Source organism: Alligator sinensis, unplaced genomic scaffold (assembly GCF_000455745.1).
Source record: "Alligator sinensis unplaced genomic scaffold, ASM45574v1 scaffold210_2, whole genome shotgun sequence".
Taxonomy (NCBI): domain Eukaryota; kingdom Metazoa; phylum Chordata; order Crocodylia; family Alligatoridae; genus Alligator; species Alligator sinensis.
Genome location: NW_005841946.1, coordinates 3450487 through 3467924, shown reverse-complemented (window position 1 = coordinate 3467924; position 17438 = coordinate 3450487). Strand labels below are relative to the sequence as shown.

General features: G+C 42.8%; 1 protein-coding gene across 2 annotated transcripts in view; it reads right to left on the bottom strand.

The window, feature by feature from the left end:
• ZWILCH (zwilch kinetochore protein) overlaps positions 1 to 17438 on the bottom strand; it is a 25814-nt gene extending 8376 nt beyond the window's left edge. For both annotated transcript variants that reach the window (XM_014518251.2, XM_025199583.1), the window contains exons 1-12: positions 17392 to 17438; positions 16569 to 16664; positions 16356 to 16468; positions 14935 to 15131; positions 14208 to 14287; positions 13644 to 13799; positions 12409 to 12480; positions 11905 to 11998; positions 8712 to 8767; positions 5444 to 5549; positions 2786 to 2865; positions 2414 to 2570 (exon numbers count right to left, since the gene is read on the bottom strand). In XM_014518251.2, the coding sequence (XP_014373737.1) occupies positions 2414 to 2570; positions 2786 to 2865; positions 5444 to 5549; positions 8712 to 8767; positions 11905 to 11998; positions 12409 to 12480; positions 13644 to 13799; positions 14208 to 14287; positions 14935 to 15131; positions 16356 to 16468; positions 16569 to 16592 (1135 nt within the window). In that variant the 5' untranslated portion in view covers positions 16593 to 16664; positions 17392 to 17438. The remainder of the gene's footprint in view (positions 1 to 2413; positions 2571 to 2785; positions 2866 to 5443; positions 5550 to 8711; positions 8768 to 11904; positions 11999 to 12408; positions 12481 to 13643; positions 13800 to 14207; positions 14288 to 14934; positions 15132 to 16355; positions 16469 to 16568; positions 16665 to 17391) is intronic.

Below are 17438 nucleotides of genomic sequence, written 5' to 3'. Positions count from 1 at the left end.
GCAAGGCAGCAGCCCTGGACTTCAGGAGGGTGGACTTCAATGAGGTAAGGAGAATAGTCAGGGAGGCACTGAGGTCCCAGAGGGGACGGGAGCCAAGTGTCCAAGAAGAGTGGTCGTTCCTTAAGGAGACGATCCTCCAAGCCCAAAGGGAAGTAATCCCAACACAGATCAAAGCGGGCAAGAGGGCACAAAAGCCCCCATGGCTCACCAAAAGCATATGGGAATGTCTCCTAGCTAAAAAGGAGGCGTACACCCAATGGAAGGGAGGGGCCATCACCAGGGAGGACTATACCTCCGTTGCTTGGGGCTGTAGGGGGGCAGTCAGGAAGGCCAAGGCAGAGATGGAACTGGGACTAAAGACCCGGATCAAGGACAAGAAGTCCTTTTTTAAATACATGGGGAGTAAAAAGAAGGTACCAGGTAACGCGGGGCCCCTACAAGACACGCTAGGAAATCTGGTCATCACACCAGACGACAAAGCTAACCTATTTAACAATTTCTTCGCCTCCATTTTTCTGAGCAGGAACCGGGTCACACCCCCACCAGGACCACCGTAGGCCCCAGGGGAGGTGCACCCAGGCCTAGGGTCATTGAGAATCTACTCAGGGAACTTCTGGAGGGACTGGACATATTTAAATCAGTTGGTCCTTATGATCTCCACCCCAGAGTGCTGAGGGAATTAGCAGAGGTCATTGCGGGACCCCTGGCACAGCTTTACGAGCACTCATGGTGCTCTGGTGTGGTGCCAGAGGACTGGAAAAAGGCCAATATGCTTCCCATTTTCAAAAAAGGGAGGAAGGAGGACCCAGAAAACTATAGGCCAGTTAGTCTTACCTTGATCCTGGGTAAGCTTTTTGAGAGAATTATCCTGGCACATGTCCACGAGGGGCCAGCAGGGGAGATTATGCTTAGGGGCAACCAACACAGGTTCATTAGAGGCAGGTCCTGTCAAACCAACCTGGTGGCCTTCAGTGACCAGGTCACAAAATCCTTAGACGCAGGGGTAGCAGTGGACGTAGTTCAAATTTGCAGACGACACTAAGATGTGGGGAGAAGTGGACACGCTGGAAGGGAGGAATAGGTTGCAATTGGACCTGGACAGGTTACAGGGGTGGGCGGATGAGAACAGGATGGGTTTCAACACTGACAAGTGCAAGGTGCTGCACCTGGGGAAGAAGACCCAGCAGCATACCTACAGGCTGGGGAACTCCCTTCTCATCAGTGCAGAGACAGAAAAGGATCTTGGAGTCATTATTGATGCCAAAATGAACATGGGCCAACAGTGTGGGGACGCGGTCAGGAAGGCCAACCATACCTTGTCATGCATCCACAGATGCATCTCAAGCAGGTCCAAGGAGGTGATCCTCCTCCTCTATACAGCACTGGTCAGGCCGCAGTTGGAGTACTGCGTCCAGTTCTGAGCGCCGGACTTCAGGAGAGATGTGGACAGCATGGAGAGGGTCCAGAGGAGGGCCACTCACATGATCAGGGGGCAGCAGGGCAGGTCCTACGAGGAGAGGCTACGGGACCTGAACCTGTTGAGCCTTCACAAGAGAAGGCTGAGGGGGGATCTAGTGGTCATTTACAAACTAGTCAGAGGGGACCAGCAGGCATTGGGGGAGTCCCTGTTTCCCCGAGCACTACCAGGAGTGACAAGAAATAATGGTCACAAGCTGGCAGAGGGTAGATTCAAGCTAGACATCAGGAGGCGCTACTTCACAGTCAGGGCGGCTAGGATCTGGAACCAACTTCCAAGAGAAGTGGTGCTGGCTCCTGCCCTGGGGGTCTTTAAGAGGAGACTAGATGAACACCTTGCCAGGGTCGTTTGACCCCAGTACTCTTTCCTGCCAGGGCAGGGGGTCGGACTTGATGAGCTGCTCAGGTCCCTTCCGACTCGACCAACTATGAAACTTTTTTTTTTAGAAATAATCTTACATTAGCTTTTTTTTCAAGGTGTTATTTCTGAATGACTTACACTTAAAAAAATATATTGTCAGTATTCTTATCTGTCTCTCCTCCCTCCTGCAATCCCTTTTTAAACTACGGAGATGGAGGCCATTATATGCAAAAACAAAACAAAATAAAAAACAGCTCTGTAAATAGAATACTGATGTTCTACTCCAACTTCTACATCCAGATTTTTTTCAGAGTAAAAATGGATCAAAAAGGAAAAGTTACAGCCTACTTTTATAAAACATAGCTATTTTGAGATGCTTTAATTTTTCTACTTAAGAGAAAGAATATACTTCAAATGGAAATAAATTATTTTTATAGAGTAGATATTATTAAGACCAAGGTGACTGATCATCAGAGGAGTTAACATTAACAAAAATCTAGAAGGTGATGAATTGTTTGGAAAAAAAGTGATCTTTTCCTGTAAATTTTCAGCTAGCTCCTGAAACCGCACACTTACCTATGAAACAACTGACGTAATCTTTTTTCATTTTGTCCAGACCAATCTCTAGAAGCATTTTAATTGGAGTGATACCAGTGAGGGAAATAGCCTCCATTGTTCCATGGTAAGACTGTTGAATCAATTTGCTTAGTAAACTGCTACTCCCTTGATGAATCTAAAAAATAAGACTTTTTTGTTTCATCTATAATATTACAAGAAATTTACAATATAGGATACCATGAAGACAGGACCAAATAGTGAACCATTTAATAACCAAACTCTACATTATTTGTGAACTTTTCCTCATTTCTACAGTAATTATATCTTGATTTTAGCATGCAACCCAATACATATTTTTCATGAAAATGTAATCATGCAGCACATACGTACCCATGGCTGTATCTCACCACATTTGAGGGATTTTATGATCATTGTGAAGCACTCTACCAAGTCTTGATAGGAAGTGACACCTTAAGGGAAAAAAGAAGGTATTTTTGTATCTTATTTATAATGGTTACAGAAACATCTGTGTATTTAGCTCACTGAAAATACTGGTCAGCACATGCCACGCAGCTTCAAAACCCCCATAGCTTTGCTGCTAAGAATAGACTAAAAATAATTTAAATGCATGTTAAACGAACCAAAAGGTCTACCACTGCACCATAAAGTTGTCAAACAGTCACCGTGAACAGGTTACCCAGTGGTCCTCTATGGATAACAACCCTATTCAAGGCCCAAAAAGGCAACAGTAAAAGGAATTCTGCTTATGGCTAGCATAACAGTACGTAAGGAGAGAGGTAATTTCTCAGCTAAATCCCAGACTATATCAAGCCTTTCAGAGTCCAGTTCAGGCAACAAATTGAAGTAAACAGTAGGGGTGTGCGAGGCTTTGGACAGAGCTTTGGATCCAGAGAAGCTTCAGACGCTTTGGGATCCGAAGCAGCACCTCCGGGTCAAACCACTGACCTCATTAGGCTTCCCGAAGCGGTTTGGAGCTTCCGAAGTGCTTCGGAACTGCCTCAGAGATCCAGCCATAGCATATAATGGGGAAACAATAAAATATCTATAACTTCATTGTTTTTTGTCCGATTTGGATGAAATTTTCAGGGGTGGTAGACTGCAGAGAGGATGAAGCCTGCCAAGTTTCAAGAATATTGGTGCAGGGGTTTGGGGGGAACTGCACCCCAAATTCTTGAAAGCAAAACTCCTGTCACGTCTGTGTTACACCACAGGGGGGTCAAAACTGCAGGCCTGGTAGCTCTCGCTGAGGCCACAAAGCCTGCCAAGTTTTAAGAAGATCGGTGCAGGGGTTTGGGGGGAACTGCCCCTCAAGCTGCGGACAAGCAAAACTCGTGCCATGGGTGACACTGAGTGTGTTAAGGTGCAGCGGGATGACAGCTGCAGGGATGGTGGCCCCTGCTGTGGCCATGATGCCTGCCAGCTGTCGAGATCGGTGCAGGGGGGTTCTGGGGCCCTACACCCCTAGCTGCTGACGGGCAAAACTCGTGCCATGGGTGCTTGTGAAACTGACTGTGTCTGTCTTGGGGCATGGGAGACACTACCAGGGGCCTGGCTGCTAAGCTACTGTGTTACCAGTTACCAGTTACCAATCAATCAATCAATCAATCATGAGCCTGTCAGCAGCTAGGGGTGCAGGGCCCCAGAACCCCCCTGCACCTATCTCCTCAACAGCTGGCAGCGTTGTGGCCGCAGCAGGGGCCACCATCCCCGCAGCTGTCATCCCACTGCGCCTTAACACACACAGGGTCACTCATGGCATGAGTTTTGCTTGTCCGCAGCTTGATGTGCAGTTCCCCCCAAACCCCTGCACCAATCTCCTTGAAACCTGACAGGCTTTGTGGCCTCAGTAAGAGCTACCAGCCCTGCAGTTTTGACCCCCCTGTGGTGTAACATATAGATGTGACAGTTTTGCTTTCAAGAATTTGGGGTACAGTTCCCCCCAAACCCCTGCACCAATCTTCTTGAAACTTGGCAGGCTCCGTGGCCTCACCAGGGGCCACCACCCCTGCAGTTTTGACCCCCCCCCGTGGTGTAACACATAGCCGTGACATGAGTTTGGCTTTCAAGAATTTGGGGTACAGTTCCCAAACCCCTGTACCGATCTTCTTGAAACTTGGCAGGTTTCATTCTCCCAGCAGAGGTTACCATCCCTGCAAGTTTCATCCAAATTAGACAAAAAAAACAACAAAGTTATAGATATTTCATTGATTCCCTCATTATACCCTACGACTGGATCTCCGAGGCAGCTCTGAAGCTTCGGCCGGATCGAGGTGGAAACCCAGTTTGGAGCTCCGGATCGGATCACTGCCATCCAAAGCAACCAGATCCAAATCCAGATCGGATCGCTGCCAGCTCGCGCAGGCCTAGTGAACAGACACCAATGTTTACAGATGCTCTCTAAAAGCTACTATACCCTCTTCATTGACTGATGTAATTAAGAAACAAATATTTGTATTATGCACCAGAAGAGGTCTTCAGGAGATGATACTGTTTGAGTACAGCATGTTGATGTAGAGAACCTTTCCAGTCGTCTTTTGATGTTACCAAGGCATTGATTACGATGGCACATGGGAAAGAAATGGCCACAATATCAAAGTCAACCTCACAAGTGAAAATGCCACTTCTATGCCATTACTCTCACATGATAGTCCAAAAGTAATAATGGATATTATTAGTATGACTCCATGACTGCAAATAGGTTTTCAGAAACTCTTATCTACTTTAAATAAATTCCGGAAACACAGTAAGATGCTTTAGATAAAGAACTATACCGATTATAAAAATGACAATGAATTTAGCAAAATGAAAATATATACCAGAAATTTTACAATTCAGCAGCCTTTCCTAAAGCATAGTTTAAAGGATGCCATCTTTGATGAAACACTCTCCTTTTAAAAAATAACCACTGTGAAGAGTCAGTAAGTCTTTAAAGCTTGGGAAAAACGTTACATCCATCTCCCCAAATAAAAGCAAATACAGAAAACGTACAAATTTACAGAACAGTGGGAAAAACAGCAATACACTTACTTCTTCTCATTTTGCACCACAATTGTTCAGTAAAATCCAGTTCACCTCGCTCACTAAAGAGTGATTTTATTGAACTGTCCACTGCAGCAGTGTCACATTTGACTTTCTGAAAAAGAGGTGTACTTCAAAAAACTACAGCAAAAGAAAAGCTTAACATTTCTTAACATTCAACAGTCCATATAAATCCAAATTCTCTCCAACAGGCCAGCCTAATTACAAGATTTTTCTTCTCCATCCCAGGCAGTAGTTCTACAAACTGATATTTCATAGTAATAATATTTTTTTAAATCTTAAATTAGGGATTAGCTACTGTCCTAACATTTAAAAAAAGGCTAGTTCCCAGCCACAAGAACAAGACGAATATCAGAGGAAGCGTTTTGAGTCAGCGCAAAGTAAGGTTTGACTAGAATGTTTATACAGGATGAGTAAAAACGGTCTTTGTCTCCCTCAAGCCTGTCCTTCTGCCATGCCTTATGATTAGCTGTATTAGCGTAACTATAAAATAATAGAATAACTGCTGCAGTGATAAAAGCAGAGAAGCACTGGTATTGAATGCCCCATCTGCTGCAGAGGATTTACAGATGATACGCATTTTATTTTTCCGGGCGGGGGGTTGTTTTTCATATATATCTTGCAATGCTACTCTAAGCAAATGGTTGTTTTCCTGTACTCTTGATCTAGAACAAAAGTGTATGGCTTTGTTGGTATACAGTCATATTTTACCACAGTCTTCAGAATAAAATGGAAAATGCACTTATTTGACTGAAGTTATCTACAATAAGAAAAAAGTCTGGACTATTTGTGGGGTGGAAGGAAAAGAGACTTAAGCTATTAGTATCCTCAGAAAGGACTTTAAAACATGGTCTGAGTTTCTTTAATGGATTAAAATAATAACACGAAGCGTGACATAGAACTATATGTGCCGTACCTCTTTCATTCTCCCCACTGAACCAGAACTAGCAAAGACAGAGAGGCAGTAGCATTATGGGCAGGTGAGAGGGGCATCAAAATTGTCCACCATCCCCAGCAGCAAGAGCAGCCCCACGTAATGTTGCTCTTGCATCAAGAACTGGTGCACAGACACCAAGCTGCTGCTGCTTTAAGAACAAGAGCGGGGATGGGAAAAGCATGTGACAGTAGCGGCAGTGGCAATAACAGCACCAGCAGGGTGGCAGTAGCAGCAGCTCCCTCCAGGGACTGTACTAGATAGGACCCCTGCACCTTCTGCCCCCACACCCCAACAGGATTTGCACAGGGTGCAAGCCACTTTTGTCATGTCACTGCAGAAAGGCCCCTGTGTAGTCACATGTAACATTATTAAACTGTCAAAAAGGTCAAAGGTAGAGTTGGGGTGAGGGGCAAGGATCCATGTTGGTAATATTTTTAGGGGTGTGCGAAGCAGGCCGTATTCAATTTGGATTTGGCCCCAACTGGGGCCAGTGATTTGATTCATTGATTCGGAAAGTCAGCGATTCGGCCATAGATTCATAGATGTAGGGTCGGAAGGGACCTTGTAGATCTTCTAGTCTGACCCCCTGCCCTGGGCAGGAGAGAAAACTAGGCTCAAATGACCCCAGCCAGGTAAACGTCAAGCCTCCTCTTAAAGACCCCCAAGGCAGGAGCCAGCACCACTTCCCTTGGAAGTTGGTTCCAGATCCTAGCCGCCCTGACTGTGAAGAGCGCCCTGACTGCCTTCTAATGTCTAGTCTAAACCTACCCTCTAACAACTTATGGCCATTATTCCTTGTTACTCCAGGAAGCGTTTGGGGAACAAGGTCTCTCCCAATCCCCGCTGGTCCCCCCTAGTAAATTTATAGATGGCCACCAGATCCCCCCTCAGCCTTCTCTTGTGAAGGCTGAACAGGTTCAGGTCCCGTAGCCTCTCCTCGTAGGGCCTGCCCTGCTGTCTCCAGATCGTGTGAGTGGCCCTCCTTTGGACCCTCTCCATGCTGTCCACATCCCTCCTGAAGTGCGGCACCCAGAACTGGATGCAGTACTCCAACTGCGGCCTGACCAGTGTTGCAAAGAGGGGAAAGATCACCTCCTTGGCCCTGCTCGTGATGCATCTGTGGATGCACGACATGGTACAGTTAACCCTACTGACCGTGTCCTCACATTGTCGGCCCATGTTCATCTTGGAGTCAATAATGACTCCAAGATCTTTTTCTGCCACCGTGCTTTCGAGAAGGAAGCTCCCCAGTCTATAGGCATGCTGCTGGTTCCTACTGCCTAAGAGCAGCACCACCCCTGTAACCTGTCCAGGTCCCATTGTAATATGTCCTTCCCTTCTAGCATGCCCACCTCACCCCAAATCTTGGTGAGGTGCTCCCTGGCTCGGCGATAAGCTGCGGGCGGACCACAGGTGCCCCCCCGACCCAGGAGGCATCAGTCGCAGAGTTGGGGGGAGCACGGGAGGGCCCCCCAGCGCACTCCTCGGCAGACCCGGAAGTGCTTCTAGTCCAGTTCTCGGTCTGCTGCCAAGCATGCTAGGGAGTACCCTGTGCTTCTGGGGATGCTCCATCCGACCCAGCATTGCAGCATTCACGAGCCACGCCTGGTACCTTCAGGCATGTAGAAAAAACATTTAAAGCTATGTCTATGTCCGAATCATCGAGTCTCTACGAATCAATTTGGAGGGTTCCGATTTGATTCGGAGATACTAAAGGGTCTCCTGATTCTATTCATATTCGGAGATTCAGCCACCAAATCGGGCTGAATCTCTGCCAAATTGAAATCAGGGACCGAAGCTTTGCCCAGCCCTAATATTTTTTATTGGACCAAATGTTAGGAGGGATACAGACAAGCCCTTCTTCACATCTAAATAGTTTCCTGCAAGAAGGTACCAGCAGCATAAGACTGGAGGCAAGAGAAGGGAGTCAGGGAAGGTTAAAATGATGCAATACCAACAGAGAGACTGAAAGAAAGGAAAAAAGGAAGCAAACCCAATTGGTTTCCATCCCTCAGAGCTGTCAGATGTCCACTGAACAAGATCACAATTAGCCTTTACTGTTGGTTGTAATGGTTAAAAAAAAAGGAGTGGAAGAAATGTTTAAAAGACAGAAGGATATTTTTCAAAAGGTACATGTGACATTTTCCACTGAAATGAGATACCAAATTGTCACGTGTGTCTTTGAAAATCTCTTCCATTGTCGTTACTTAGCAGAAATAGTCAGACACCTCAGTATGCACAGATAAATAACTCTACCATTTCAGACTAGTATGATGACACTGAAAAAATGAAGTGAGGTTGGCTGAAAATTCCACATACCTCAGGATCATTTTTAATTACTGCAGTATTAAAACCATCCAGCTTACTCTTTAAATCTAGAGCAGGGGAAAAAGAATTGCAAAATTAAAAATTTGTACAGCTGAACAGCTTAAACCCCTGATATGCAATAGTACAATAAAATTAACACACAGTATCTGATTATCACACAACTCTTTGTAATTTCTTCTCTAAGTTTCCACAATTTAAAAATGGATACTTAGAGTCATTTGGATTGCTAAGGGCCTCTTCCTGGGGTTGTGAAAAAATCCTCCCCTTCTCTTTTGTGTCCAAGTATTTACATATGTTTTACATTTCATAATACTGCTGTGGTTGACCCACCCTTCCTAGGAAAAAAAAAAGCTAGGTTTTTTTATGTTGAGAAACATCACAAAAATTCTGCATTTAAATTATTCTTGTTCTCAACTATTAAGTTGCTTAATAGCAGAATGTGTTATACTATTTTCATACTGTCCTTGTTAGATAAGTTTCTATCTGAGGGTCCCTTTTTAACAATACAATTTAATTTGTTTTCTCACCTATAGGCACAACTTGTTAATAACTATCCTCTAGTCACTAAAGCTAAGTATAGGCAGTCAGAAAGTATGAGGCTGAATTGATTCAATCTGCACGTTAGCTGAAGCTGTGTTGATTGAACAGACAGTCACTTTTGATTTTGGAAATGCAACCGTATGCCCGTAGTGACCCAGGCCAGAAGCTAGGGTGCACTAGAGTACATCTTCCTGCTCAGCTGGAGCAGACAGCTTGGGCCAAGGCAAACCCATCCACCCTGCGAGGGGAGGTTTGTCAGGGAGGTGCAAAGCATCCTCAGGTGCTGGAGGACTGTGAGTTAACTTGAATCTGGAGGGGATCTGGGACAGTTCAACAAAAAGATTTAACCTAAATCAGTTCAGTCTGATACTACATCCAACCAGATTTATTTTAAACTCATTTTAGTCATTTTGAAAGTGGTTGATGTGCACTGAACTTCTGTTGTGTTACAGATTGGAACCGGTTTCCTATCACTTATACCATTTTGTGTATAATTTCTGTCCCTAGCCTAAGGGTGAAAAAAAAATGTTCCTACTGTTTAAGTGTTCCACACCCAGGAGAAATATTACAAACGTTGCATTCTCCTATGCCTGAAGAAGGGTGCGTGCCTGAAAGCTTGCACGCTTTTTTTTTTTTGCAAATATCTAGTTAGTCTAATAAAAGATATCACCTCTGCTGCGAGTTCTGATTCCTACTGTTTAATCCACATTGCTGGTTTGCTTCAATACACATTCATTCTTTTAGGATTAGAGGACAGGCATTAACATTAAAATTATCTACAAATCAGCGTACAGTCTAAAATAAGACAGGCTATACACATACACACACACACACACACAGATTATAGCTACTTTTTTAAACAGACAAACAAACAAACAGACAAATAGATAATGTCTACATGCATCGTGTGTGTAATTATATATAAATAACACACAAATTTTATATTATATATATATAAAACACACATATAAAAAAATAAAAACACATCCCCTCTTAGAGTTATTTGTAGATAATTTCAGTATTATACTAGAAGACTCCCCCTGCACTTATGTTTTAGATCCAGTGTTTATTATCTATGTTTATGAAAACTTTATAGCAGGGGTCGGCAACCCCTGGCACATGTGCCAAGCATGGCAAGCGAGGCCATTTTGCTCAGCACGCCACCACCAGCCCCAGCTCTGGGCAGCTCCTACCAACTACAGAACCTGGGCTGCTCCCAGCAGGCGGCTAGGAAGTTGCAAGCCCTGCTGCAAGCAGCCCAGGCTCTATGGTTGGCAGCAGCTACCCAGAGCCGGGGCTGGGTGCAGCAGGCAGGCTGCAAACAGCTGCGCTGGGCTCCAGCATCAGCTCTGTACTTGTGCGTGCATGCACGCCTCAAAGCAGGCGGTGGGAGGGGCCTGAGGCAGTGCAACCCTGGTCTCTCCCCCACCCCCAGCACAGAGGTGATGGTTGGGCTCCAGAGCCAGCACAGCTGTTTGTAGCCAGCCTGGGCTCTGGGCAGCTGCAGAAAGCAGCGGCAGGCTGCAAACGGCTGTGCCAGGCTCCACAGCTCCAGCATCAGCTCCATGCTGGTGGTGACTGCACATGCAACTTGGAGCAGACAACGGGAGGGCTGCACTGCCTCAGGGTCAGACCCTATTCCCGCTGTCCGTTCTGAGGAGCACACACAGTCACCGCCAGCATGGAGCTGATGCCGGAGTTGGCTCCCCAGGGAAGCAAAGGGGCTCCAGCAGGCCCCAGGACATTGTTGGGTCAGACTTTGTCCAGTGGCCCAGCAGCCTGGCTCTGTGCACCCATGCATCTGGTTCTGTTTGTCTGCCTTGTGTGCACATGTGTCTGGTTCTGGATGTGTGTGTGCATGTGTCTGTTCTGGTTCTCTGTGTTTGTGCACATGTGGTTCTGTGTGTGTGGTTCTCTGTGTGCATGTGTATGTGCCTGGTTCTCTCTCTGCTCTCCTTTCTCTTATTTCTCTTTTTTTCCCTCTCTCTCACTGCAACATCCTTAACAAAAAAAGTACAGAAGAACAAAGGCAACATTTATGATTATTAAATATACTAATATGCGGTGCATCCTGCCATGTACACCCCCCCCGGCTTTTGTTTTTCTGGCATGTCGGCACTCCGGCACCTTCCAAGGTAGACGTTGTGGGTTTTTAGGCACTCCGGCCAAAAAACATTGCCTACCCCTGGTTTAGATTTTCTAACAAGATGCTTTTGTGCTTGCTGGTCATAATTCAGTTAGGCACTAAAGAAAAAAATTATCACAGCATTCCAGAAAAACCAGTCACTTTAGAAAAGCATCAGCTACGATGTTTGTGTTTGTTCTGAACTCTAAATCTGTCAGTTTTTTTAGAAACAGTTCCTATTTTTATTTAATTTGATTTTCCCTCCTATTCTCCACAAAGGTAGAAAGACTACTGTACATTCACCAGAAGAGTTAGGTGTATGGCCTAAGTCAGTAACCTATTTCTGGAATACTTTTTATGAATCACAGCGCATTACAAGTTAGCACGTCCAATTCTAATATCTTAATGTGGAATTTCGAGCCTCTTTCCATTTCTTTTCAACAAAAAAAAAGTGCTTACAAGATTTATTTTCCTCTTTACAATCTCACCCAATCATAGCTTCTTATATTAAACAAATACCATCCAGAAGTTCCTGCACAAGTTCAACAGGTGATTCAGGTTCTAAAGGCTCTGGCCACTCAGTCACACCAGTCTTCATGCCTTCAGCCAAAACCTAGCAGCATAAAAATTCCAGAATAACTAACTTTGTTTGTTCTGCATATAGTATACAATACAAAAATGAATGTAAATGTGTCAACAAAATTAAGTGCTGTATGAAATTTCTACCATCAAGAATTTGAGATGCAGCCTTGAATTTGGGATGCATCAACAATCTGGCATGAAATCCTATCAAGACTAACCCTGGATTATAAATTTCTGAGGTTTCTTGACTAGAGTGCTTGATTCCACATTTCCTGAAGTTGCAGGGAAATGTTTGCAATTTGCATGCTTATATAATTTCCAAAAAACTTTTAAATAGCTCTGGAATTCCATACAAAATAGGCAACTGAAGCATGAAGATTTCATTCCTGATATACAGACAACCACAACTATTTGAAATGAGGATCTCATGTGTTTACTTACCAGGAGAAACTGCAGTTCTCTATATAGCTGGTATATAGGACTCCTGGGATCTCCCAATGCCAGCCTGATATTCTGAAAATTTGGAAAGGCCACGTCAGACCCTAATTTTGAAATTAAAGTTTGCTAAAACCCTAGCTGATGGAATTTAGATTAACAGAATTTAATACTGAAGTTATAAACATACCTTACTGCTAATGTAGTAATTGAATAAATAATGTAACCACTAAAAATCAACTTAATTTCTGTGCTCTCTGTGTTACTCATAAGAAACAATGACAGGAATGCTGCACTTTGTAACAGGGAACCCTCAGCCTGTTACTGGGAGAAGGCTGGGGGACAGACAAGACCTGCAAAGGTCTTTAAGGAGAGAGTTTTTGCTGCTCAGAGAGGGGGAACTGTGAGCAGAGACAGGGAATGGGATGCAGAATAAAGGGAATGGAGACAGGGTTTCCACAGTCACTAGTGGCCCTACAGCAGGTGCAGTAAACCCAAACAGGGCAGAACTGCCCAATGAAAGAACTCTGGGTATGACAGGGTGAACTGGCCAGAAGGGGCGGGGCTTAGGAGGGGACAGTGAGGAGAGCCCTGTTATGCAGATGGAGAAGCCTTTTTTCCTTTTGCTTTCCTTAAGTTTACCCTGTGGTGGGGACAATTCTGAGTCCCATCTGATTTTGGTTTTGTAGGTCCCCAGAAGGACTGGGTTTTCTCTTCCTTTTTTTTCCCCTGACTCTCTATGTTAGAGACGACTACCACCGAAGGAGGACTGGAGGCCACACAGGGTGTACCTGGGTGGAAGCCCAGGTTCTGAGTGTACAGAGGACAAGACAGGGGCAGGCTAAAGCCAAGAGGGCCAGAGTCTGTGTCCTAAATGCAAGACAGGGGCAGGCTAAGGGCTGAGGAAGCCAGAACCTACACCCCAAAGGCAAGGCAGGGGCGGGCTAATGGCCAAGAGGGCCAGAGCTTGAGCCTTGACAGAGTGAAGCATGATTGAGGAGAGGCCAGGGCTGAGAAGCTGGGCCAGAGCCAGTGGATCAAGTCTTAGGAGTCTTAGGAGTCCCCAGCTAAAGCAACCAGCGGGCCAAAGCCAAGAGGGTTGAAGCCCGTACAAGCTGATGTCTGGATCAAGAGTAACATCTGCAAGGCATGAGAGTACCCTGAATAGCCAGAGCCATGTGGCTGCCAGGGGGCATCAGGGCCACCCTGATGAGTGGACTCAGAGTCTGTTGCATGCTTACCAATGTTGCTGTTGAAGTGAGAGGAGGCGTCTGCAGAATCTTGTCCACACTGTTCCATGTGATATCAATATATATATTACTCTCGGATTCTACAATAGTGTCTTCCAGTGCAGTAGACCTCATGAGCTCATACTGAGCAAAGCCTTTGGTGGTCACCTATAATACATATTTTTAAACAGATTTATTAAATCAAGTCTCACTACTCTCAAAAGCTATTTTCACCAGAAAAGTTGTATCACACAGTTTGCAAAAAAAATCTGAAATGCTCAAACAGAATAGATCTGGGCACAGTTCCAAACAATATGAAACACCTTTAAAAGAATTTTAAAAATAAAATTTGGCTTGTGTCAGACAAACAATGCAGGCGTTCCATAGGTTAGATGCTGCACATCTTTCTTGGTTCCTGAATTAGCAGGACTCTCCCCTAGACTGAGACCAAGTTATAAACACCAACTACAAAACTTCTTAAAAACCTCTCCAAAAATACACAAATACAATCATCTAACTTGTAATTATAAACAGAAATACACAACATGGAAGAGCAGAAGAGCAGGAAAAACCCACCACAGATGAGTGATGCCTGATTTTGTGTGCCTTTTTGAGTTCTTCTAGAGTTGCAAAACAGGTTTTATCAGCTATAGGACCTTGAAAAGGAAAAGAGACTTTCAAAAAATGTTAACCACAACTTGAATGTCATGCTTAAATAGTGACACTGTTCTTCAAAATGCAATGATCCTTCTTGCTTTCGTACAATCAATAACAAAAATGAACAATGACATTTAAATATATAGTAAGCTTCAATTACCACAGCACAATAGCATAAATGGAAGCAATTTACCATCTTTAAGAAGTTAGCATGTCAGCCATGGCTGAGCACAGACCTGCATAAGAATTGATTATATTGATTTCATGGTAAGAACTGGATTTGTTTGGCAATACCTTTTACTGGACCAATTACATGTTTGCATCTATAGCTTATAGTTTTATACAGGTTTATACAGTTTTTCTATATAGCTGGTCCAATATTCTCTGGACCATCAGAGTTATACTAGCGTTCCTTTGATGTCACTTTAAACTTAAAACACACTTTAAAGTCTGTTTGTTTTTTTAAACACCGCTTGTCCTAAAGGGAAGATTTTCTTTTTTTATTGTAAATGAAAATTCGAATCACAGAGCAAAGGTGAGCAGATGTCATGGAAAAATACAACAGTCCCAGTCATAATACTTTGTCATTCCTTCAGACTCCCCTTACTTAACTTTGTGTATATCATTATAGCTAGGAGAACCTTACCATTACATGTAACTGTATGGAGATTGATCCCTGTGACTTTGTTCCCAGTTTTGAGAGGTTCAGCTCCTAGCCAATAGGTGTGTTCAGGATCAGATCCATCACATCTTACCCACAGGGGAGGAAGCACAATTGGGTTGCTTATTTTCAAATGGGTCATGAATGGATTTTGCGTGATTGTATACAGTGAAATCAGCTGCCTAGATATAAAAAATAGAAAAGAAAAAACATTAGCAGGAAAGCACTCATTCAATCCTTTTCTAGACTCTGAAACAGAACGAAACAGTAAAAGTGATATATTGATCTCAGTGTATTTTACAAAGAAGGTCAGTCTTGCTATTCTCATTTTATAGGTAGGAAAAAAGGGACACAGAAGTGGCAAGTAAATAATAAAACATTTCATTAAAGAATTACAAACACACCCTTTATTTAAGATACATCACATACAAGTTTAACAAAGTTCTTGTTGTTTTAAACTCATTAAAATCATTTAAACCTTTGAAAATTCAGTTTTTCAAATTAAATCTATCTTGTTATCTTTCATTAATAATTTTTTTAAAAATTCAACCACTTTATCTTGGAAAAGTGACCACCACTTTGAGCTGAAGTTATACATCAAGAAAATATTTACATTCTAAACTTACACAACAGTCATCCCATGTGACTTAATGAGACTGGTCAAAAACACCTTTCAAAGAGTAGGGCTTTAGTATATCATATCTTCAAAGAACATTTCCAATGGGTATGAACCCCCTGCTTTTTTTTTTTTTTTAATAAATAAATATAATCATCCCCCCATTAGTATATAGACACCAAAAAGTTGCTGATTTTATGGGGTCAGACAAAGTATTCTGGATCTGATCTAACATGCAAAAAATGTAAAAAGAAAGGAAATTCTTCTTTAATGCCTATACAGAGTAAAAGTCACTTCAGCACAAAAGGGTCAACATGTATTTACAGCCCCAAACTCTTTCAATATTGAGCCATGCAGTCTTTAACTCAAACTGTTAAGTCATATAAAAACGACAACCCACTTTGTCTACACCAGGATTTTACTTTAGGCTAATACCACATCTTTCTTTTCTGATGAAGATGAGATCAGTTATATGTTTTTATCACTAATAAGGAGTCTTTCCGTCAATTTCAGTGTTCTCTTCCTGGCTCATGCTTTTGACAGGCAGTTTTGTTTGTTTTTTTTAATAATGGTGAAGATAACACGAAAATATGAGAAACGTAGATATTTCCTTGCTTATCTTACAATCTGTCTGAAATATACATTTGTGCACAGAATTCAAGCTGTTTTCCAAATTCCTATGATTTGTTTATTTTATAATAAATGAGTTATATTACTGCACCAGAATGTACTCCTGTCTTGAATAGTGTGAGCTCTTTCTAAGCAAAATGACAACTTTATGGAAACTTACTTTGCTCTTGTAACAGAAACAGCAACTGGTCCAGAACTACTGAGTTGCGAAAGCTCAGGAAGATCAGTAGTGTTTATTTCAGGTGCTTCATTTTGATCAGTTTCTTCATGTCCCTTCAAAGAAACGCACACGTAGGTTTAAAGATTAGAGTATATTTGAACATATATTTCCAGAGAAGTTGAGAAGTCTAGATTTAAATAAACCAATGCTTACAATTTTCTCCATAATGAATATCATACTACTCCCGTTCCAGAAACTTTCAACAGGACTTTTACAACCCTCACCAACAAAATGTACTTGGACATCACTCTGACAAAAGAAAAGAAAAACTTTGTTAACATGCTGCATTTGGGTCACATTCAGAAGACACTTTTATATTAAAAGACTTCATTACACTATAAAATATTTTCTTCTCCAGTTACAACCATGAATTAATCCAGGCTTTTCTCACCTTGAGAGAAAGTAGCAAAACTTCATCTCAAATGCAAAATACCTCACCATGAGCACATGATGTCTGTACTCTAATTCATATTTGATACTGATTTCTAGAAGGAAAGTTTAATTTGATCCATAAAAGACACATAGCATGGGACCCGAGAGAATACCCTCTTCTTACGGAATATTCTTGCAATTGCAGTCTGTGGTAATATCAAGCTGGAAACCCCTTGGCAAGAGGGTTACTCATAAGAATTGCTCCATAAAGGGAGAGCATACTTGGAAATTAATTCCCAGAGGACAAATTCCCAAATACCAAAATCAATTATTTTTTCAAGGCGTGCAGCATATTAGACACTCTTGCTCAGGCTCTTAAGTGTGAATGAAAAAAGGAATCCAAAAAGACTGGTTTTTCATTATGGCAGGGTACTGAACAATTTGTCTAGTCAGTTATTTATATTAATATTTTTTCTAGACATCAAACTTGCCTTGATCCAACGATTACATTCTTTTCCTCCTAACACACTCGTTTTTGTTATAAAATTTAAAACAATCATCTATAGAGATTTCGAATTTTTTAAAATAAGATAAAAGTATTTACCTCAAAGGGAAATGGATCTTTGAGGATACCTTGCTTTCCTTCAGTAT